At 34.5% G+C, this 25,422-nt stretch overlaps 2 protein-coding genes across 2 annotated transcripts; one reads left to right on the forward strand and one right to left on the reverse strand.

Annotated features, from left to right (window-relative positions):
* The first annotated feature begins 6,826 nt into the window (after positions 1–6,826).
* Positions 6,827–10,169, forward strand: LOC120215383 (phytosulfokine receptor 1-like). Its single transcript, XM_039213099.1, is given in 2 exon segments — positions 6,827–9,866; positions 9,869–10,169. Coding segments are annotated over 2 exon segments (3,030 nt in total). The 5' UTR covers positions 6,827–7,126; the 3' UTR covers positions 10,159–10,169.
* Positions 10,170–15,637: 5,468 nt separating this feature from the next.
* LOC120215170 (NADPH-dependent aldo-keto reductase, chloroplastic-like) lies at positions 15,638–18,970 on the reverse strand. The gene is made up of 3 exons (XM_039212907.1): positions 17,898–18,970; positions 16,787–17,041; positions 15,638–16,117 (listed from the first exon to the last, which is right to left on the reverse strand). The coding sequence occupies exons 1-3, from the start codon at positions 18,453–18,455 to the stop codon at positions 15,857–15,859; spliced, it is 1,074 nt and encodes a 357-aa protein (XP_039068838.1). The 5' UTR covers positions 18,456–18,970; the 3' UTR covers positions 15,638–15,856.
* Positions 18,971–25,422: the final 6,452 nt, after the last annotated feature.

Consider the following 25,422-nt stretch of genomic DNA (forward strand, 5'->3'; position numbering starts at 1 on the left):
TCCCCGCGAGATGCCCCAAGTTGTGTCTTTAGAAGAATGCTCATATTTAAATGAAAAACTCAATGCCTTGGGTTTTAATGGTAAGAAAAGGTTAATTTTGAGTCTAAAAAGAAAATGGTGCGATCTTATTGACTCAAAGAAAGGTACAGATGTATCAAAAAGATAAAGGCAATGTTCAAGAATTTCAAAGGGAGGTAATGTCAAAATTTGGTTTTTTGGTAATGGTCATGAGTTATTTTGGGTAAAAAAAAATTGAGGTATTTTATTTTGGGGTTTGAGACAGGATAAAAAAGGTCTAATCTTGTCATATGTCAAAAATCTATAATTCTTGAAGAATTAAAAGAATCCTTAATTCATTTAATATTCGAAGAACTAAAGATTAAAATTTGTTCAATTGCTCCACCTTAGAAAGTAGCATAAATTCAATCGTTTAACAGATTAAGCGAAAGATCAAAGACGTGTTCAAACAAAACAATCCTCTAAGTGCAAATGGTATATGCCATACCCCCTTCTTCGGCAAGCGCCTTACAAGTTTCAGAGGAATGTTTGGGGCTTCTTACATGGTAACAACTAGCAGCTTCAACATCGTGGCCCTTAGGATATGGGGATTCTTTTCTTAGATCATCCTGGCAAGCTTTGTCCTACAATCAGCTGATCAGGCTCCTACTGTTACAATCTTGCTTCCATGTGGTTAAATTCGCTTCATCGAGCCCTTCACGACTTAATTTCATGTTTGTGAAAATGCTTAAAATGTAGATGAAAATGCAAAAAGGCAAAAATGCAAAATGCAAGAATGCATGAAATGTTCGAGGCATTGATCCAGAAAAGTGTCCATTATTATAAATAATCCTTATTCAGACAAAAATGTTTTATCTTGTAAGAGACATAAAAACAATAAAAGGTATGTTCGGACTAAATCTTCTAGACATCCATCCGAGATACTTTCTTCCATGACTCGACTGCTTCTTTGATCATCTTCTTATAACTGTTATCGTGATACATAAACTCTGATATAGATAATCCATATGTTGCTGGGACAAACTGATGTGCCCCATACTGTCTAAGTGCCAACAACGGAGCATACCCAACTGCATCTCAAAGTCCAAATAGGGTCATAGTGTCAGAATTCCCACACTTGAAAAGAACATCACTGAGGAACAACCAGGGGGCTCTCCAGGTAATATCCCAGTCCTGAAGATGAGTGAAGACTTTCATCCATTTCTCTTTTGAAGCGCCTTCATGTCCTGTCATGGTGATGAACTCTCTCAAAGGTGAATACGTAGTGCTAAATCTACAGTAGGCAACCCCATTAGTCTTCCAGAAGTGGATGTGAATCCAGACTTGAAGGAACTGAACACATCCAATGAATCTACCTCCGCCAGCTCTTCGGTAATGGTTGAGAGAACAAAAGGTCTCAGCTGAGATGGTCGGTGCTGGGTTGACTCGTTTCGGAAGTTGCTCAAACAGTTCCACCACGGCTGCGTCAATGCATCCCAAAACCTTCGGAAAGATGATCAAGCCATACAGACCTAGTGCAAAAAGGTCTATAGTCTTCCATTCATCAGGGTGGTCCTTCATTAGTTCCCTTATGTGGATCCACTCAATTCCTTGCCCGTTACCTTTGTTTCGGAGTCTGTCAGTCACCCATTTTTCATCAACTCCTGCAATCTTAGCCAGTCCATTCTTGAAAGGCTGACTCTTGATGTGTTTGATGTAGGCTCGCTCCAGTTTAATGCTTTCATAGTGCAATAGTGTAGTATACTCCTCGATGGTAGGTACCATGTCCTCCTGGTTAAAAGAGAAGCAAATGTATCCCAGGTTCCAAAATTGAACCAAGACTCTGATTAAGGGCTCATCGGTCTTAACATGCAGCAAAAGTGCAATGTCACCATACCGCTGACTGAACTTCTGTTTCCGATCATTCTTCCAACTATCTCAGATGTCTCGAAGTTCTTGCACATTATTCTGTTTTAGGCTGATAGAGGCGTAGCTAACTAGCTCTAACACATAGCTTCCTTAAAGACTGTCTCCATTTTCCTTCTGAGTCTTCTCGGACCATAGTCGTACCTCGGGGTTTTTAATCTCTTGTATTACAACACCTTTGTCCATGGATTCAGATTATTCGAGTTTTAACAAACACGTTTTAATGGATCAATGACCTCTTTTATGATGCAAGTGATGAAAATAAAATAAAATAAAATAAAAGAAAGATGAAAAGAGTTAGTGAGGTGAAAAAAAATAATAAAAAACGATCATAAAAATGAAAGTCCTACCCCACATGATATCTACCCCACATGCTTATTATTCCTACCCGGACATGATCTCTATCCCGCATGCTAATCTCAAACAAATCCTAACCGCATATTTGTCTAGTTCGCATGCTTTGAACAGAAAGTAAGGCATGAAATAAAATCAAAGCAGCCTAAGGTTTGGAATGAGGTTTTGGGGTGGGCTCTAATTCTCCATCGTCTCCCGGTTTAGGTTCTAAAAAAATGGTACCCGAGTTCTCCTTGCTGGTACCCCCTTGGGCTTGCCAGACCCTTAGTCCTAAACCCATCACAGGTTTGTGTGGACTAAGTTAAACTCGAGAGGAAACATTCCCTTATGCCCACACGGAGAATAAATTCACACGAAGGCATAAGGTATATGTATCCCGAAGGCTACTTGCTAGGCCCACACGGTGAATAAATTCACACGAAGGCGTCGCTTTCACCCCCACTTAAAAGGAATTGGAGCTCGAGTATAGAGCCTTAGATGAAAAAAAACTTTGAAGGCTGAAATCATGAGAAAACGATTAGTCCAACTATTTACTCAAAAATATAATCAAAAGTAAGTAAAAAGGATCGGAATATTACCTTAAAATTTAAACTTACCCTTTTCGTTAAAAAGATAACTGGAAATTACCTTAGCCTGACTCACTTACCTGGTCCCCAGCGGAGTCGCCAAGCTGTCGCAACCGTCTTTCGGTTGGGCCCCGGAATTGGGCTTTGACTTAGGAAAATAGATTGGAGTCGCCACCGATCATTTATTTAAAAATAAATGGGTTGATCGGATACCTTATTTCTTACCTGATATGTGTCTTTCTAGAAATATGTCGGGCTCGGGAGTCGGTTACGGTCAAGGAAGGATTAGCACCCTTGAACCGCCCTTTCGGTACTACGTAATTTTTAGTTGTCTTAATTAAGAAAATTGTAATTTTAAATTAAAAGGTAAAAATAACGATCCAAAACTTACCTATGTTTGATTGAAAATGTACCCTTAAAGAGTTGAGAAACATGTTAGATATAAAAAAATAAAATAAAATAAATAAATAAATTCAACCAAAATAAAAAGAAATAAAATAAAATAATAAATAAATAAATAAAGCATAGAAAAATGATAGTAAATAATAGTATAAATATAAAATAAAAAAGGTAATATATATAAATAAATAAAATACACATAAAGAAAATGAAGCAATAAATATAATATATATAATAAAGATAAAAGGTAATATACGTAAATAGATGTTAGAATGAAACACTAAAATACATATATGTAGTTATATGTACATAATATATATACGAATAAAAAAGAAGAGGAGGAAACAAATAATAATATATAAAATATATATAGATATAATTGTTAGTGAAAGTAATAACAAATAAAATATAGTATAATAGGTAAAAAAATGCGAAATCAAGAAAAGGAATTAAAACATGAAGGGATTAAAATGGAAAAAAAATCAGGGGTCAAATTTCGAAGTAATCGGGGAATATTAAATACTAAAAAAAATGAATATGCCTCGGGAGTAGATCTAGGTTCGAAACTTCGAAACCCCACCCCTTTTTGGTCATCGGCGCAACCCACGTTTTAGGTTATTCAAACCAAATCTCAAGAAAAATAACGTGCACATGCAAAAAAAAAAGATGCTACCTTTTATTTCCTTTTCGAATCGTTTACAATAGCTTTGCCTTTGTATTTTCCGTGCTTTCCTCTGTGTTTTGTGTGTAAAAATCCTCCTTTTCAATGGTGAGTTACAATGGCTATTTATAGTGCTTGTGGATCCTATCTTTAGGAATTTAAATCTTAGTAGAACTCTATCATATTTTTAGGAGTTTGAATCCTAGCAAAATGTTATCCTATTTTTAGGAGTTTGAATCCTAAAATTCTATCCTATTTTTAGGAGTTTGAATCCTAGTAGGACGAAAAATGTGTGTTGACACCTCCCTAATCCTAAATGGAGGAAAAAGAGTGTACCTTGTGGTGGTAAATAACAAACACACTTAAAATTGTAACATCAGTCGGGCCAAACCCACGGCCAACCACAAACCCCTAACCAACACACAGAAAAAATAACACATACAACCAACAGTAAGAATAGATGACACACTGAGAAATATACTCCTACAGCAAACCATAGGAAAGAACCTTAGCACCAAAACAACCAGCACCGACCCCCTGAGCTTAACCAGAGGCACACCACTTAGAAATGGATACTCACTTGTAGAAGGCTTGGACAAGGACCGGAACACACCATCATGGATCGAATACTTCTCAATACTGACCATCTTTCTCAAACAGAAAACCACAAAAACTTTAGATCCCAGAAAAAAGAGAACACCAAACTCACAAGCACCCTAATCCTAGTAGCTCCAAACTGAACATCCAGAAAAAAAACTCGAAGAAGTTCCAACCCGACATCCTTCAACTCTTCCTCGAAAACGCAGAACTATTACTAATGGAACTTCTAGAAACCAAAAGCTACTGGAAATAGACATGGGGCAAGCCACTATGGTATGTCTCTCTAATAAAAAATAAAACCAGCAAAATCGATGCAAACATCCACCCACAGATAAAAAGTCCCAACCAAAACAGTATGGGAACAACGAATAAACTATCTTCGACAACTTCTTATTTCCCACACAAGGAATAACATGCAGGAATTTGCATGTCAGAGCACCCACATCACACCACTTGCTTAATGCAACAATGAAACTATCTTCAGTAAAGACAAAAGCAGCAGACCCCTTCTGCAACCAAGAAGACAACCTATCACCGACATCAACTGAGAACACCGCTCCACCACCAGCCCAAGAGCCATCACAACACTCTCCATCTTCTGAATAAAGCTCCGAAAGAAAAAATGGAAAAAAACCATTCCCTTTAATATAACGTAGCAATGCACTGGAACCACCAGAGCCCACTGCTATACTAGAAGCAACCCGACTTCAACGAAACGGACACTAAAACTTGATTCATCACGTATAGAAAAGACAGAACCCACAAGATCCCTAAATCACACTAACAATGGAATAACAATGAAAAAACCCGTATTTACTTTTTGAATCTCAGCTCAAAACCTGCTAAAAAAGAAACCAGGTTCAAAACAAGATAACTCAACTGCTTCATCACGCCATACGCTCCAAAGCCCCAATAAACTAGATAACCACCAACAAAACGAGCCTAAAATGACCCCTTACATCTAACCCTTCTGCTTGAAAGACTGTGTGAAAGACATCCTTGAAAAACAACCTAAAGCTTTGAACTTTTACGTAATTATTCAAGGACAAAATTAAGATTAAATATTAAAGAAAATAAAGTGTATAAAAAATAAAAAGTATTTAAATAAAGTGAAAAAAATTTAATTTTATTAACATTTAAAATTTTAAATATAGAAATAAAAAACCTAACGTAAAAAGTATGTATTAGTTATTTTTTTGATAAAAGATATGTATTAATTTGATTAATTAAAATTTTAGTTTAAACAATTTAATTAATTAGATTTTTAATTATTTCTTTGGAAAAAGTTTACGTAATAATTTATAAGTACATACATAATTTTCTTGAAACAGGATTTGACTATTTCCCTAATGAAACGTCATTACCAAGTTTTGCTGTCCATTAACTAGGCTGCGTAAGTGTTAATTTAGTAATTTTCATATATTTTTATGTTTATTTCACTATTTATTTTTAAGATTCAGAATTAATTGCATCACATGTCTTTAAAGTATGACTCTTATTTTAAATTTATCCCTAAGTTTTTATATATTTTAATTTCATCCATAAACTATGACTATCATTCTAAATATCCTTAAACTTTTGAACGTTTTAATTTCATCTCCAAACTATGACCTTCATTCTAATTTGGTCCTTAAACTTTTTGAACATTCAAATTACATCTCAAACTATACATATATACTAATCATATATCTTGTTAATAAAACCGTTAGACTAAGTTATATTATTGTATGTTTGAAAAAAAATAAAATTTAGGTTAAATTATGGCTAAAACTAATCACATATTTGAATGAATTTGGGGATAAAATTAGAATATTCAAAAGTTTGGGGACTAATTTAGAAAGAGGGTCACAATTTAGGGATGAAATTAGAATGATCAAAAGTTTAAGGACTAATTTAAAATAAGAGTCATAGTTTAAGGATGAAATTTGAATATTCAAAAGTTTAAGGACCAATTTAAAATAACTGTTATAATTTGGGAACCTATGTTGCAGTTAACTATAAGATTCATAAGTATTCTTTCTAATAATATGGTCTTTAAATTTTTGTACACTATTTTAATTTTATTTATTTTAAAATTTAATAAAGTATAGCTGATTAATTAATTATTCCACAAAGTCAGAGCTGTTTTAATAAAAAAAAAAACAAAGAGTCAAAAGTTGAGAAAATGGTTTCCGAACCTGACCGGCCATCGCCGGTCATACCAACACTTTTACCGGTTGACACAATAGATAGTTGTGTGCTTTCCATCTACCCAACCCAACGGCTTTATTGGCGCAAAGCTTTGCATAAAATGAAAAAAAAATCATAAAGAAATGGCGATTGGAAATTGCAGGAGATATTAATAAAGAAGGCAAAGGCAAAGCCGAAAGTCCCGAAATCCCCCATATGGCCATGCCCGTGTTGAAGTCAAAGCCACCATTTTGCTCTTTCTTTCCCTTCCTCTACATCTCTTCTCCTTGTCAAAACCAACCCCCCACTCTTTTGTTTTGAGCTTTCCTTCTCTTGTTTGTTCTAACAACGAAAAACCCACATCGGAAAAGTTGATTTTGGTGAAGGGTTTTTGCTTGTTTTTCATCCCCAGCAAAAAAAGTTTCAATCTTTTTTGTTGTTGGTTCTCTTTAATATGTGTGCTCAAGATTATTGGGTTCTGGTTGTCATTCTTGGGTTCTTGTTGCAAGCTCAGGTACTCAACTCTCAGAACCCGACATGCAATCCGAAGGACTGGACTGCACTTCAGTATTTCATGAGCAATTTGACAACAAAACTTGAAGGTTGGGCCACGGATTCATCGACTGATTGTTGTGTCTGGGAAGGCATAACCTGTGATCCTCCATCTTCTGGTAGAGTAATCAAGTTGGAACTTTCGAGGAAAAGATTATCGGGAAAATTATCGGATGCTTTGGCTGGTTTGGATCAGCTTAAAACTCTCAATCTTTCCCGCAATTTGCTTAAAGGCTCATTGCCATCGTCTTTGTTTCTAATGCCGAATCTGGAGCAACTTGACTTGAGCAATAATGATTTCTCTGGAACAATCCCAGAGAGCATCAATCTTCCTTCAATTCAAGGCCTTGACATTTCTTCGAATTACTTTAATGGTTCCCTGCCTTCCCATATATGTGTTAATTCTTCTCGAATTCGTCTCCTTAATATGGCAGTAAACTATTTCTCTGGTAATATTTTATCTGGCCTTGGGAAATGTTCTTTCTTGGATGAACTTTATCTTGGTGCAAATGATCTCACTGGTGGGATAACTGAAGACATCTTTCAGCTTCAGAATTTGAAATTTTTGGGGCTTCAATATAACAACCTTGATGGGAAGCTTAGTCCTGGTATTGCTAATCTCTCTAACCTTGTTCGTTTAGATATTTCTTCAAATAATTTTTCTGGAGACATCCCTGATGTGTTTAGTCAGCTGAAGAATTTTCAGTTTCTTGTAGCTCAATCGAATAGATTTAGTGGTAGAATTCCCAGTTCATTATCCAATTCTCCAACCATTAGTTTGCTGAATTTGAGGAATAATTCATTGGAGGGTTTTATATATCTTAATTGCTCAGCTATGGTTGCTTTGAATTCTCTGAATTTGGCTACCAACAAGTTTTCAGGGCCTGTGCCTGATAATCTTCCCGTGTGCAGACAATTGAGAAATGTCAACCTTGCCCGGAATAATTTCAGTGGCCAAATCCCCGAGAGCTTCGGAGAATTTCATAGCCTCGCTTATCTTTCCCTCTCGAATTCAAGCCTCCATAATATCTCCTCTGTTCTTCGAATTCTGCAGCGGTGTAGGAACCTAACTGCTTTGGTCCTCACCTTGAATTTCCCCGGCGAAACATTACCTGATGATCGTAACTTGCATTTCGAGAAGTTGAAGGTTCTTGTTATTGCGAGCTGCAAACTTAGAGGTTCCATTCCCCAATGGTTGAGAAGTATTACTGCTCTGCAGTTGTTGGATTTGTCTTGGAACCGTCTGGGTGGAACGATTCCCCCGTGGTTTGGAAGTTATAGAGATCTTTTTTACTTGGACTTGTCGAACAATTCATTTACCGGAGAGATCCCAAAGAGTTTAACTGAATTACCAAGCCTCATTCATGGAAATATCTCACTGGAGGAACCTTCATCAGATTTTCCTTTCTTCATGACAAGGAATGAGAGGGGGAATGGATTGCAGTATAATCAAATTAGAAGTTTTCCACCGACACTTGAACTTGGCCACAACTTTCTTAGGGGACCGATTTGGCCTGAGTTCGGGAATCTGAAAAAGCTCATTGTTTTTTATCTGAAATTCAATAATTTCTCTGGACCGATTCCAGGAAGTTTGTCCGAGATGACCGACTTGGAGATTCTAGATCTATCACATAATGACTTAACAGGGACCATACCACTTTCACTGGAAAATCTCAGTTTTCTGTCCATCTTTAATGTTTCCTACAATCGGCTTAATGGGAAGATCCCTTCTGGAGGTCAATTTCAGACATTTCCAAATTCAAGCTTTGAAGGAAATGATCTTTGTGGTGATCATCGGTTCAGGTGTCAAGAGAATACAAGTGAAGATCGTCATGAGCCCTCGAAAAGATCAAGAAGGAGCAAAGATATCATCATTGGAATGGTTGTCGGAATCATATTCGGGACAGCTTTTCTAATTGGGCTTCTTTATGTGCTTGTTTTGCGTACATATAAACGCAATGAGGTTGATCCAGAGAAAGAGGAGCCTGACACCAACGATAAAGATTTAGAACTCAGTTCAAGGTTAGTGGTGCTCTTCCAAAACTGGGAATCCTACAAAGAGCTTAGCATCGATGACCTTTTGGAATCAACCGACAATTTTGATCAAGCAAATATCATAGGTTGTGGGGGTTTTGGTCTGGTTTATAGAGGCACTCTCCTTGATGGTCGTAAGGTCGCCATTAAACGGCTTTCTGGTGATTGTGGTCAGATGGATAGAGAATTCTGCGCTGAAGTTGAAGCACTTTCAAGAGCTCAGCATCCAAATCTTGTCCATCTACAAGGATATTGCATGCATAAAAACGACAGGCTTTTGATATACTCTTACATGGAAAATGGTAGTTTGGATTATTGGTTACATGAGAAGGTCGACGGGCCATCCTTACTCGACTGGGAAACAAGGCTGCAAATCGCGCAAGGGGCGGCTAGGGGTCTAGCTTATTTGCACCAGTCGTGCGAGCCTCATATTCTTCACAGAGATATAAAGTCGAGTAACATTCTTTTAGATGGAAACTTCAAAGCTCACTTAGCCGATTTTGGTCTTGCAAGGCTCATACTTCCCTATGATACCCATGTAACCACTGATCTGGTAGGGACATTAGGCTACATTCCTCCCGAGTACGGACAAGCTTCGGTCGCAACCTATAAGGTGATGTGTACAGTTTCGGAGTAGTCCTTTTGGAGCTTCTGACTGGGAAAAGGCCCATGGATATGTGCAAGCCGAAAGATAGCCGGGATTTAATCTCTTGGGTGATTCGGATGAAGATGGAAAACAAGGAGAGCGAGGTTTTTGATCCGTTTATCTACGACAAGCAGCACGATAAGGAGATGTTGCAGGTTCTGGAGATCGCATGCCTTTGTTTAAGTGAAGTCCCTAAACTTAGGCCTACAACACAGCAGCTAGTTTCTTTGCTGGACAAAGTGACATCAATATGATTGCAACTAGTTTAAGGTGTATATATATATATATATATATATATTGATATGTTGATAAATATTGGTATTTGTGTTCTGTGCTGGTCTTAATGGTGGTGGTTGCAATATTAAGAAATTGAAAAAACATAAAAACAAAACAGCAAATCCTTTGGTCAAAAGTTTGGAAATTTGAAGGTTCAGTGAAGACAAAATTTTGGGTAATTTGTATAGCAGACAAATGGCCAACTTATTTATGTCATTTGCAGGTTTGACTAGCTCTATTTATGCGACGGTCGCCAAAATATTAATTCAAACAGTGGGATTTAGTTATTTTATTAGTTTCCAATTGGAATTGCAGAATTAGGGTGGCGGGTCAACTCAGGCCTTTTGGCTACCACATTCATATGGTTGATTTTCACTTCCGTGGGCCATCCTTGCATCAATGGTTTTCAGAACCAGACCGGTTAACGAAGCGGTCATTTTATCGGTTCACTGGTTCAACCGGTCGAATCGGTTTGATATGTCGGAAAAATCGGACGACGTCATAATTATTTAAAAAATTAAATAAAAATATCAAAAATATTTAATAAAAATAATTTTTTATATCACAATTTATATTCAAAGCAAGTCATAAGATATATAAGTTAAAAACCATAAAATCAAGTGAAACAAAATGGTTCAAATTAACTAAAACATAATATTTAAGGTAAAACATATTAAATAATAAATATAATTATATAACTATAATTAAAAAATAAATTTGGGGCTAAAAAAATCATAACAAAATGATATTGTTTGGTTTAATTTTTTTTAAAAAACAATCCCACATGACTAAGAAACATAGAAGATCATCCCAACTAACTTCTATAAATAATAGAGGTAATTTGACATTCAAAATCATGGAGCCTTTTGGTGAGCATTGAGTGAACTATTCTTTCACTTCAATTAAGCTCGAATTTTAGGCTTCAATCGAGCTTCTAATTTTTTTTTGAGTTCAAGCCTTTTTGAGTTCAAATTTTAATATTATATTTCGAGTTCGAGTTGAACTTGATAATTTTTAGCTTGCGAGTTTGAGTCGAGTTGATCTTACTTTTAAATTTTTCAAGTTCGAGTCGAGCTCAGCAATACTTGAGTTCGACTTGGCTCGTTTAACAAACAACGTCGTTTGGTTTAATTAAAAAAAAAAACAAAATTGGCGGTTTTTTCCGGTTTTCAACCGGTCTGATTTGAGCGGTTCAGCGGTTTCGGCCAGTTTACTAATAACGGTTCAACCGGTCTAAATTAAACCGGACTAGGCAACGGTTCCCAGTTGAACCGACCGGTCTGGTCCAGTTTTCAAAACACTGCTTGCATCTGATTCTTTTCACAATTAAATAGTTTTCAAAATGTAAAGTTATATATATATAGGATTATGGTGTGCCTCTAGTAAACTTAATTTATTAATTTCGCCTCTATTATTTCTTTTACATAAATTTAGTCCTCAAAAGTATGACTTCAATTAATACACATTTATAGAAAATTAATATGTTTATAAAAGTATTATTTATCAATACCATGGTATGATATATGACTTCAATAATTAGAAGGATGAATTGATGAAGTATATAAGATTAATTAGATGAATAAAAATCAAGTATTTAGTTACTATTATTTTAAAAATTCGAAGATTTTGACACCTTAAACTTGCAAATTATAAATAATATATATATATATATATATATATATATATATATATATATATATATTAAAAAGGGTATTTATTAACAAACCTATATAGAAAATGAACAGAATTTAGTTTATAGAATTTTGCGTCAATTCTTTTGGCCATGAAAAGAAAAACAGTCATACTAGCACGTAGGATATGACCGACTATATACCATTTGTTGTTTTTGTTTATTTATTATTATTTTTCTTCCATTTTTCAACCCTTTTTAGAGATGAATAGAATATAGATGTTTCAAAAGAAGAAAAACAAAAGAACATCTGAGGGTCCACAGCGAAATTTCTCTAATGCAGTGGTGGAATAAAAGACTAGCTCTTATGAGTTCATGGCAAAATTATTTTCTAGAAAACGCGGTGATCATAATACGTCTTCTACGTTAAGAGTTATGTTTGTGTTCTTCATCTTCCTCAATTGCATCAACGATTCTATATAGAAGACGTATTGTGGTCACCACATCTTCCAGAAGACACATTATCTTCCTGACATCTTTAAATTGATATTGTTCATTTTACCCGACTTGAGAAAATAATTTCTCATACACTTTAGACCAACCGATTATCTTTTTCATCATATTATTTAGGCAATTTTACCATGGTCCACTTTCTAATTAAGAATATTTGGTCCAAATAAAACCACTTGAGAATTCATACCAAAACCAGAATTAGGTGGAAAAGGTGATGCAATTACAACATTGACCGCGTAACTAACAAGCAAAGAGAAATTTTTACGTTTGCAGGCAGACAGACGTACGCATAGGGTTGCACATAATTTGGATTTCAATTCGATCCGGATCAGTTTTTATCCGATCCGATTTTTTCCCATAGAAAAAAAATCGGTTTATAAAATAACCGGTTTAGTTTCTAATCGGTTTGGAGGGCCTGATATCCTAACCGGTGTAACCGGTTTCGGTTTTAAAAAAACCGGTTTTTTTAAAAATCCGGTTATAAAAAAACCGATTTTAATATTATTAAAATTACATCTTCATCAATTGCAACAAAGTTTACGATAATTGAAATACTTAAATACTTCCAAGTTCGATAAATTAAAATACTTAAAAACTTCCAAGTTCGATAAATTCAAATACTTAAAAACTTCAAGTTCGATAATTGAAACAAAGTTTACGATAATTAAAATAAAGTTTAAAAATAAACTACATTGCCATCTTTTCTTCATCATCTTCGCCTTCTTCGTTTGGAGGGGATATTCCAAGTTCGACTTCTTCAATGTGTAAGTTTGCTTCCAAATCGGCATCAATTGCATCTTCTAGGGTGGTAATATGTTGCTTACAAACCGCTCCATCCAAATAATCCTTCAAACAAATGCATACTTCCACCGACTCGGGACTTAGTCTTGATCTCCGTTGCGATATAACCCTACCACTAACAAAAAAAGCGGATTCCGAAGCTACCGTAGAAGCTTGGACGGTTAGTAAATCACGGGCCATGGCGGCTAGAATCGGAAATTGTGCTTCCTTTTCTTTCCACCAAGCCAAAATATCTAAACTTTCAAACTCTTCAAATGTCATTTTTGATAGAAAATCGCATGACATGTAATTTCCCAACTCGCTACTTGGGGTGGTAGTACGTGATCGTTTGGATTGAGAATTTACAAGAGTGTTAAAAAGATTCAAATTTATGTTCCTTGGACGTCTACTAGATGATTCCGCATTCATTCTCATTTGATCGTGTATTACACTACTTGATCCGTATTTAGTTAAATAAATTGCAAACATGTCTCGAAAACATTTGTTAAAATAATTTATTTGGTTTTGGACAAAGTTGGGTTCATCATCGGTTAGATTAAAAGCAAACGCAATTTGTTCAATTAGTGTTTCAACCCCACCAACATTTAACGTTGGGTTTAAAGCGGCGGCACAAGTAAAATGGGGGGAATCTCCTTAAAATATTTTAAAAGTTTTTCCTTCATTGCAAAGCCAATTTCTTGAAAAACTTCGGTTTTAAATTCAAAGTCATTTAGTCGGGTAGCCAATAAAAATATTTGATTAAGAACCAACGGGCTAGTATGGTAATAAACACCGGATAAAAAAGTTGTTGCATTTTTAAAAACCTCAAGCAAATCGGTTATTTTGGCTATAGTTTCCCAACTCGAATCCGGATAAATGTTTGGGACATGACCCCTCTCGAAAAGCCGATCGTGAAATGTTTGCAATGTTTTCCTTTGCCTTAAGGCAGTATGCATCATCATCCAAGTTGAGTTCCAACGAGTTGGACAATCCAAATTAGGACCCAAAGCTTTTTTATTAACGGACTTACAAAATCGTTATAATCATTTAGTCTTTTGTTGTTGTTACAAAGAACCGATTTATCATTGTTTTAAATTCTAATCTAATCGGCTCAATAACCTCCAAACCGGCTTGCACGGATAAATTAATTATGTGTGCAACGCAACGGGTATGAAAAAACGCACCGTCTAAAATCGGTGAAAGTAATATTTTCAATCTTGGAACCGCGTTTGTATTATTCGATGCATTATCAAAGGATATAGAAAAAACTTTATTTTCTAATTTATAAAGACAAATTACCCTTTTTAAAAGTGTAAATAAATTAGCACCGGTATGCGGCTCACCGAATAATTCAAACGCGATTGTTCTTTTCATCATTTGCCAATTATCTTGATCTAACCAATGTGACGTAACGGCTAAAAAAGAATTTCCGGTATTATGAGGGGAACTCCAAACGTCACATGTAAGCGACACACCATAACGGTGTTCTTAGAATCCTAAAATCATTTTTTCCCTCGCCGTACGCCACATTTTTATAGCATCTCTTCTAAGGGTAGTACGACTTACTTGAGTATAACGTGGTTGCATTAGTTGTTGAATTGTTGTCGTGAAATCTTCATCATCAAAGTGGTCGAACGGCAATGCTTTTGTAATCACGAACTTTGTAAACGCTTCTCGTAATTTTTCGTTGTCGTAAACAAAAACATCACCTTGCGGTGTAAGATTCGATTGACTAGGATCCGATTTTGAGCGAAGTGCCTTGCATGATTTTGTCAAATGGTTCTTCAACGTTGTGTTTCCTTCCGATGCAAGAAACTTTAGACAAAGTTTACAACGCGCCCTCCTCGAGCCATTTGACATCTCACATAAATCGTAGTGATCACAAATATCTTTGTTTCGAGTGTGTTCGATCACTCTCACGACTTCAAGGTTTCCCCCGACGGAAGATTCAGCCGTGTTACTCATGATGAACAAAAAATTACAAAAATAAGATTTGAGAGATGTTTAAGTGTTGTGTAATAAGATTTGAGAAAGTTGTAATCAACCAAATATATCCCCAACCTATTTATACATGTTTAGGGTGGTAAAATGGTAATTTTTAAAGAAAAAACGGTCAAAAACGATCACAAACCCCCAACAGCTATATTAACGGCTAGTTTTTTAAACCCATACCGGTTTTTTTTTGCCGGATAAAAACCAGTTTTTTAACCGGTTTTTTTCAAACCGATTTTTTATCCGGTAAAAAAATCGGTCTAGGTTTTTTTCTCCAAACCTGTTAAAATAACCGGTTTAAAAAAATCCGATCCGGTTAAAAAAAAACCGGTTTTTCCCAAATCCGGTTTCGGATATTTTTTTCGCAAAATCGGATATTCGGATTTTTTGTGCACCCCTACGTACGCATGATTTTATGCATGGCATGATTTTATGTTAGAGGATAAATTTATAAAAATTTAAGTGAATAAAAAAAGATTTTCAATCAAAAATATAAAAATATATATAAAAATTTAAAATTTATAAGGTCGACTGTCCCATCAACTCCTCATCACAGTCCATCCCTGCTTGCAGAAACATGCGGAACACCATTTTGTTTTGTTTATAACGAAAACTGTCACATCATATAATAATGTCTTCCATTTGACTTTCTCTACATCTTCCATGAACTCAAATGCATTGCAAACAATGGTGGAGCACTAACAATACAATAAACCGCACGACGACGTGGATCGACTTAAAACTGATATGCTTGCATGTATTTAGGCGTTGCATTCTGTGTCATCTTCCATCTCACGTACAGCTTGAAGGGGACCGCTACCGAACATGAGACCTCTGTCTGAGAGATTGTTTAGAGGACCATCTCCAAATAAACATACCTGTGGTTCGATCTGATTCAATCGCTTCCACTCGGTGTCCGATAGAGACCAATTGAATATGTCGATGTTTTGCTTTATCCTGTCGGGCTTTAGGCTACAAGGTAGAACACTGGTTCCTCTTTGAAACCCCCACCGTAAAATTACCTACAAATGAACAAAACCGAATGACATGATTCAGGACCATGAGAACTGATAGACTAGTTAAATGTAGCACGTTAGGACAGGAGGGCCTATAATGATTTTTAAGGGAAGGAAGTCGTCGGATGAACCGGTTCTCACTATAGCTAAATCTCGGATGAACCGGTTCTCACTTTATCATACACATGATGCTCTAAGTATTTGAAAAATCCGAGGCCGAGAGGTCCCGAACAAAAGCATTATTCACTTCCAACCATCATGTCATGATGCTAAATAAGAAACTTAAAGAACGATCAACTTACTGCTACATGTTCTTCAGAGTAAAAGGAATATGGTGAAAATTCACTACATTTGCGACCTATGTATTTAGTTGGAATGCGTAAAATGTTTTGAAACAAGTTTGTTCCACGGCTCACCAAGTTTCAATTCATATGAGTTCATTTTTAGTGTAAAACAGGCTGCTCGAACTCAGTTTGGAAAAGCTTATCAAGTTCATGAGGCGAGCTCAAGCTTTAATCCAATGTTCATTACTAGGGAAATTATAAGATAACTTTTAAACAGCATGCATATTCCAAGTCATTCATTATCATACTTTAGGTTAAAAGAAACATAGAAAGAAAAATCTAGCTCGATACATAGTAAAAACAGACGAGATATTGGTATAGAAAGAAATACCTGCTCAGGTGTTTTTCTGTGCTTATCCGCAATCTCCCCAACAACCGACAATTTCAGCATTGGTCCATGTACCGACCGAGACCTCCTAAATGAAATACGAGGAGTTCTGGGTTCATCTTCCCCACCTGATCCACTATCAGACACTCCAGGACTTGATGTAGGTACTCCCAAAGGTGTGTGAGCAGACACATGGATACCTTTTGATTGGCAAAATTTCACCAGTTCATCTTGTCTCCAAAAAGGATGCAACTCCACCTATTAGAAATTACAATTCAATTATACAACTTGTTGATGAATTACTGGAAATGTATTACAAGGTGAACAAATAAGAACTATATCGCTAGAATAAGACTCGAGCCTAATATTTGAACACTCTACTTCAATAACAGCAAAACAATAGAAAGAATGAAAGTCTGCAAAGAAAATGGAGAAACTACTAGAAACAGGAAAAGCGTAATATACGACATGTAGAAAAGAATCGATGGAAATACAGAGGTGTTCATCTGATGCAATACATTTTTTTTCTCACCAGTTATCTAAAAGGATTGAATCATTAATATTTTCTTTACTGTTACACGAGGTGACAAGAGAATTCAGCAGCCACTAACATAGTCAATCAAATGAATTGTAAAGGCACATTTCCTTAGAAATACGATAAATCTAGGAAGTTGGAGCCTCAAATTGCTCGATATTTAAACAGAAAGTAACGAGTTTATCAAAAATAAACTCTCGTAGCAAGGTGCTGTGTACAAAATACCAAGTTACAAGTAAAATACTTACCTCAAAGTACAAGCAAAATCCCGTGCCTTCCTATTATTATAGATAATCCATGCCAGATATAATTCGTTTCCGCTTTCGATTGCAAAGTTACAGTGATTATCAAGTAATTACCAATCAGCAACATTCCAAGTGTACATTCCGAGAGCTATTTTCCTTTAATAATTTTGCAAACCAAGGTGCTTAATATCTTAAATAAATGTTCGTTAGACTATACCACAGCAAGATAATTAAATAGAAGAAACTCGTTGCAGGATCTTCAACTACTTAGTTATGAACTGAAATTGGAATAAAATCAAATTTAAGAACGAAAAGGGTGTGATCTCTATCGAACCTGGTTAACTGCAGGAACAATTTTCGCGAATTTAAGCAGTTCTTTGATCTGATGCACACTGAAATTGCTTACACCGATAGCTCTAACCAAACCCGATACAACTAAGGCTTCCATGGCTTTCCATACTTTCTTCAGCCGTTTCAAAAACTGCCTATGTTCGCTTCTCGACTTCGAAGGAGGATCGGTTGCATCTCCAAAAGCTGAGCTCTCAGGCCAATGCATCAAATAGAGATCCAAGTAGGTGATTCCAAGGTTCTTGAGAGACACCTTAACATAGTTCTCGATCTTATTCAACGAATTCATGGTACAATAAAGCTTAGAGGTTAAGAAAACATCCTCTCTTTTCAAAGAAACTTTGAAGGCTTCGGCCAATGCTTCCCCAACTTCAATCTCATTGCCATAAAGATGTGCACAATCGATGTGGCGGTAACCGACCGACAATGCCGTTTTCACGGCATCCACGCAGAGGTCTCCTCCACTCTGCCATGTTCCAAGCCCAATGGCTGGAATTCTAGCTCCAGTATTCAACACAAAGAAATTCCCAGTTTTACCCTTCATTTTCCTTGATTTTCTTGACCCACCAACAAGGAAACTTAAAAAGGGGGCAAGATTTCAAGTTTTCAACTCCAAAATTTCCAACTTGATCCAATAAACAAAGAGCAAAAAACCCAATTTCTTTACAGAAATTTAACCAAAAACCCACGAAATCTAACAAACAAGACAACCCAAATCAGCAAAAATGGTTCCACAAGAACATTCTTTATCCAAAAATCCTAAACTTTACTTCAAATACTAGAAAAGAACCGAGCTGCTGTTCACCCATTGATCTTAAAGAAACCACTGAACCAAAACCAAACTATGAAAATAAGTAATAAACAAACCTTAAAAATTCAGATCACAGGGCAACCAAGACCCAGGATTTGTTTTCTTTCTACCGAGTGTATGCCAAAAAAAAGTATAATATTACTGCTAAACTTCAAAAGAGAGGATCATGGTCAACAATGGCAAAACAAGGGAAGCAAAATGAACATATAAGCTAAAACAACACTCCCCGTCAAGAGATAAAACATAAATCTGGTAGTCTGGAGCGTGGGTATATCGATACAGTATCAAATTATCAATGTGTATATCTACTCGACTACTTCAGACAACAGGTCAAATGTAAAATAATAGTGTTCAGATCATGTCGAAAATTATATAAGAAAAAGGGTAAAATATCGAATGGTCACTTTATTTCATTAGTATTCACTTTTGGTCATAAATTTAAAAATGTAATGCTTTGGTCACTTATATTATTTATTTATAAGTTTTTGGTTACTTACGTTATTGATTTGTAACGTTTTGATCACTAGAACGTTAAATGTGATTAGTTTGATGAGGTGATACATTTATAAAAATATTAATGTTTAATTTGAATCTTATATTTTAGATAAAATATTAATTTAACTTTTAAATATTAGATAAAATATTAATTTAACTCACCAGCTCAATCAAAGTCCTATTATAACAAATTAATATATTGTGGTTGTTTTTTAATAGTTTAGATGATTATAATTTATTATATGTTTAAATTTTTTCTTAATTATTGACAAAACATATACACTTTACAAGTCGGTTGATGAATTATATTATTATTAGTTTTTAAATGGTTACTTTTATGTTATTATTATTGTCCCGTCCTACGACAAGGTTGCCTAATTCTACACTACTATTATTATTTAATTATGTCAATTTGTCTCAAAACAGTTATAATTATGGATTAATTTAACTGGTGGACATTGGTTATTGCGCACAATTGATGTGGAAGTATTATCACTAACTAATATTGTGGTTTTGGTGGAGAATATTGTAGTTTCTAAATTTCTGCTTAAAATTATTTTAAGAGTTCATTTTGGAAGAATGTCAAATAAACAGCTCTTTCATTTACCTAAATTAACAGGAGTATTAATGATAAATTTATTATTATAATTTAATTTAAAGAAATTAGATTTCTAGATTAAATTTGTGGAGTTCATGGTATTTTTTGTGAAATGGACATTAGATTTGTGTTCATAAATTCAAAAAGGAGTGAATTGAAAATTTTAGAGTTTAATAATTATTGACGGCGACGGTAAGTGTAGAGTGACAACCATAGGCTTTGATTAGATTCATGGGTGAAATCGATGTTTCATTTAAAGTTGAAAAATTGATTTGACATTTTAATTATATTTTAAAGGTCAAATTAATATTTTATCTAAATGTTAATTATTAAATTTAGAATTAAATCATTTTATTAATATGTTATATCATCAAACTAATTACACTTAACGTCCTAATGATCAAAATATTATTATTTTAAATCTAGTGACTGAAAATGAACATTATGAAATAAAAGTGACCATTTTTATAGTTTACCCAAGAGAAGAAACTAAAAGAGTAAACTATGCGAATAGTCCTTTTTGTTTAGGATCTATCCGACTTTGGTCACCAATTTAAAAACTAAGGGTAAATAGTCCCTAACATTATCAGTCCGTCTTTTTTATGTCCCTTCGCCGTTAACCCTTAATGAATATGGGGCATAGCTGAGGGACTAAAATCGAATGGGAGTTAACGGTTGAGAGACTAAAATCGAATGGATCGATAACTTTAAGGACCATGTATTCTTAATTTTTAAATTAGTGACCAAAGTCGTTTAAACGAAAACAAAGGGGACTATTCACATAGTTTACCCAAAATAAAATAAAGGGCTATGCACCTAAGTGGAACAAAGGGGTTGTCTTTGTCTAAAATGAATCATACCAGCCACCTACCAAGCACCCAACTTGACAAAATCACAACTACATTAATTTGACATTCCTCTCTAACATCTCGTCTCATTTCTCTCATTCATATCCTTTAAAAAAAATTACGTTTTAGTTCTGTTTAAATCATTTATTCATTTTAAATAATAAAAATAAATTATTAATGAAAAATATTTAAATTATATAAAAATTTATAATTTGTTAAGAACGACTACCTGTCTATCTTCTAGATTCATCCCTGTCAAGGTGATAGACATCGTTTAAAAAATAATAATAAGAGTTGGCATTCAATTTATGGAGACACCTGAAGGACACACTAGTGGTGCCAGCAATCATGGTTCTCTTCTCAAGCTCCAAATGATGCTTTGGTACAAAGAACATTTCCTACAAGTCAAAAGTCTCTCATTTGTGTATGTAGCAACAAAATAAGCATAAAGAAACAATGATTACAGTAAATAAAACAAAAGAAGCCAATCATATCTGGGTACATGGAAAGGAAGTTCATTTTCATCCCATCTCTGCTTTCTTTTTCATCACATTGTTTAGTGGATGCCATGGAAAGAAAGTAGAGGTGGATAAAAATAGACACGTGATTGTATATAAGGGATAAATTTATAAAATTTTAAGGAACAAAAATATATTATCAACGGAAAATATAAAAATTAATTAAATAATATAAAAATTCAAAATTTTTAGAAGAACAACTTTCTTCACCAACTCCTTATACCCATCCCCGAAGATGGGTATAGCTAATGCACATAGAAACTACGTGACCAAATGGTATGGACTATTTTCATCACATTCATTGTAACCCACTAGACCCGGCCTGGACGTTATGCCCATGACTAGATGATTACGTATCACATTCAGAAATTCTTTTTATATTTAAAACAACGCTGAAATCCACGTTTCATTAATATATGAAATTTATCCATAATAAAGATTTATATGATAATCATATATTAAAACATATTTTAGAAAACCATAAAACACATACATATCAAAATACCACAGAAAATCATATAAAACATTTAAGGAACAAAATATCGGTAATACGGATATATCCAAAACGATAGCAAAATACATGTAACCAAATACAACTGAAAAACATATAGAGATATACTGTCGTACAATAGTAAAAGTAATTGATCTCTCATGATGCCAAATCTGCTATTTTACGGTCTGTTGTTATCTGGAAAGTGTAAAATTTACATAATGAGCTAAAAAGCCTAGTGTGCTACATACTGTGTAAAAAATAAACATACAGATAAAATATTTCAGTAACATTGATTTATCAAACATGTTTTAAAAACATGAACACTACCATCATCCAATCACCAAAATGTGTAGGTTCACCCGAACCGTACACCCACCTGTACACCGGTAAGGCTTAACCTAAGCAGAGGAGCCTAGGAAAACTGTAAGGCTTACCCTTGCACACAGCAAAGGAACCTGGGAAACTGTAAGGCTTACCCTTGCACACAGCAAAGGAACCTGGGAAAACTGTAAGGCTTACCCTTGCACACAACAAAGGAACCTGTAATACTTCCTTCAATCATACCCCCAATGACAATAATAAACATGTATGTATTGGAGTGAAAACGGTAATTAATCCATTAAAATATGGAAATGTTCCATATTTAGAAATCAGGTACAAAAATACCGTAACCATAAACCATATCAGAAATGTATGGTAAATCAGATATCAAATAAACAATATTCAGAACATCAAATATTTTCTCATAAAAATATTTAGTATCCTTAGAAATATAAAACATTTCAGATAGATAGTTTAAAACAGTAAGATAACACCGTCAGGAAACACACCTGTAACAGTCTGAAAAATCGGGTAGGGAAACCTACCACTGAGTCTGTCGATTACGCTCTGCTGCAGCGCTAGATCCTACGAATCGGAAAAATCCATATTGAAATCCTAATATGAATAATCTTAAATAAGTAAGCAAAAATGCTAAAAATACTAAGCATCTTTTGGTTAACGAGCTCGATTCGGGGTTGAAAATTTTTACTTTTTGGTCAAGGTCAAAGTCAACGGGTTTGACTGACAATTTGGAGGCTTTCAGGTTCGAATTTGCAAAAACGGACTTCAGTATCAAACTCAGGACGTCAAAAAACATAAAATATGAAATTTTGAAAAAATTTGACTTTTTGGTCAAAGTCAACGGTCAACGATGGGTCAGGTCATCGGGTCGGGTCGGGTCAACGGGTCGGGTCGGTTAAACAGTCCAGGTCGGGTCAAACTGCCACCCCCCATTTTTGAACCTTCCCCACGCGCAGGGGGGCGTGTGAACAGTCCTAGGGTGCCCGAAAATTTTCTAAAAATATTTTAAGCGATTTTAAGACCCTTACCAAGCTCGATTCAAAATTTTGAACGGTAGAGAGCTCGATTTCAACACGTCAGAAACTTTGACTTCCTCACCTCCCTCACGCACCAGCGACGACGGAGACGCAAAGGACACCGGTGGACTCGAAACTACACAAGGAACATGATAATGCGGGAGGTGTCGAAAATAGAGTAATGATCGCCGATGAATTGACAATTTTCAAGGCGGTGGTATTAAAAAAAAGGTCGAAACTTTGAATCAAAATTCACGGCGTTTGACAACGTTTCGCTACGATCGGTTTACGGGGTTTTGTTCACTGGTCGACGACGAACACGATGGTGGCTTCAGATCGACGATCGGTGGCCGGACGACGTCAGGATCGGTTTGAAAGAAGGTGTGGGGAAAGGAAAAGTTTAAGCAATTGTTTTCTATTTTGAAAACAGAAAACCAATTGCACATATTTAACAACATTTGTGTGTCGACACTCTATGGGGATATTCAGGACTTGGTCCCTAAATTTCTTTTAATTTCTAAAACAACTTACAAGTTTTGAAAACTTTTAATTTAATCCCTAAATTTCACCAAATTACTTAAATATAAATATTTTTTCCGGGTTGCTACATTCATGGCAACTACGAAATATAGAGATCGATCTCTTTTATGAGAAACAACGGAAGGATCAATCTCTTTCAAAAATATCGATCTTTTTTCATTGTATATTTGTTCTTAAGTGTTCTTTTAGGTATGAGCTAAATTGTGTAAAAAAACCAATTTTATATGAACTTGTTCTTAGTTTATAGATTTGTATTTTCTCTTTGAGAAATGTTATACTAAGGTTTTGGGTTCAAAATATTAAGACAATGTTGTAAGGTTACGTCCTTCCCTCAAAGATAGAATCAATTAAGTTAATTTGAAAAAGTCTTTAGAGTGCATAACTAAGGTTGTAAACATAAACTTAATTGAAAAGTTGAACCACTCTAAAATTGACTGTGTTCAATTTTCTTTCTTGTTCAAGCTTTGACAAAAAAAAGTTAGAAATTAATTCATCCCCTCTTAATATATTTTAGTTGATCGATTGTTCTAACAATTGATATTGGATCGGTTTCATTCGAAGATCGAAAAGATCCTTTAAAAGTACAATTATCAAGAACATCATACATAGCTTCTATTGTGACATCACCGATGGATTTAAGGTGTGACAATAGGTCAAAAAAATGACTGATAAATTTAAATCATTGAAATCGAAATCACAATTATGAAAGTCATGTCTCAAATCATCCGTGTAGAGATAAAATTATACGTACAATAATTAAAATAATTATATAAAATCGGGGTACCGTAATATCATAAAGTATAAGATTCTATGAATATATATGCCACTAGTATTGATCACATATTATATTTTAAATAGAAGATACTAATCTGTTATCGAAGATGCTTCTCATATAAATATAAATTTTTTTTTACTAAATTTGATAATGAAAATTGAGAAAATTGAAAAAAAATTGAAACGAAAATTGTCATAACCATTTTTTAGGTAAAACGATTAAATATTATTTTTTTTAAAAAATTATGACTTTTATTTTTAAAAAATTGGGGATTTGGAATTGATTTGGATTAAATTGGATAATATCGCCATCGACCTTTGAGTTATGTAGGTCAAATACTTAAAAATGTCTTTTAAAACAATTTTAAGAAAAATCATTTTTAAGACGAAAATTGGTCTGCGTTTACCAAATATTCGTTTAAAACGGGTTCGGGAGTTGGTTAATTGTGAGGAAGGATTAGCACCCCACATCGCCCAAAATTGATATTGTGTCCCTTACACATTGTCGTAAATGGTGGAAGGTATGATCGAATATAAAATTAAAATATGATCCAATTATCGAATATTAATTAATTTACTTTAAATTATTTAATTAGAGAAAATTCTTTAAATTGAAAAGAAATCTCGAGATTAGCAATCCTCCTTCGGGAAAACTATCTCGACTATTTCTTATCCGTAAAGAATATTCCCTCTTCGATGAAACACGAATCGAATATAAATTGAAATTGACATTTGCATAAAATGATATGAATCACCATTTAATGAAAAAATACATTGTATTATTGGAATAAAAAAATTTAATTAGTAAAATAAACGAGATTTATTTCAAGTCCCAATTCATTCGAACGCCGTATCGGATTACACTACTTCGATCAAGTGATACTTTCCACGCCTATTCTACAAATACAGTTCTTGAAAATATTCGAATAACATTTAAATAAAGAAATATGATGGAAATAAATTCAAATAAAAATATGTGAAATAAAATATTTACAACAAATAAAATTAAGCATATTTATTGACATATGATACAAATGAATACATAAAATATGTACATACATAAGGGATTAAAATAG

This window comes from Hibiscus syriacus, unplaced genomic scaffold (assembly GCF_006381635.1).
Source record: "Hibiscus syriacus cultivar Baekdansim isolate YM2019G1 unplaced genomic scaffold, ASM638163v2 tig00110114_pilon, whole genome shotgun sequence".
NCBI lineage: Eukaryota > Viridiplantae > Streptophyta > Magnoliopsida > Malvales > Malvaceae > Hibiscus > Hibiscus syriacus.

What these genes read in the sequence shown, in the direction of transcription:
- LOC120215170 (XM_039212907.1), bottom strand. Translation starts at nt 18,455, where the DNA reads ATGAAGGGTAAAACTGGGAATTTCTTTGTGTTGAATACTGGAGCTAGA. An exon ending in TTGTTCCTGCAGTTAACCAG is followed by an intron (nt 17,042 to 17,897) that starts GTTCGATAGAGA and finishes AATTTCTAATAG; the next exon opens with GTGGAGTTGCATCCTTTTTG. An exon ending in ACAGAAAAACACCTGAGCAG is followed by an intron (nt 16,118 to 16,786) that starts GTATTTCTTTCT and finishes GTTCATTTGTAG; the next exon opens with GTAATTTTACGGTGGGGGTT.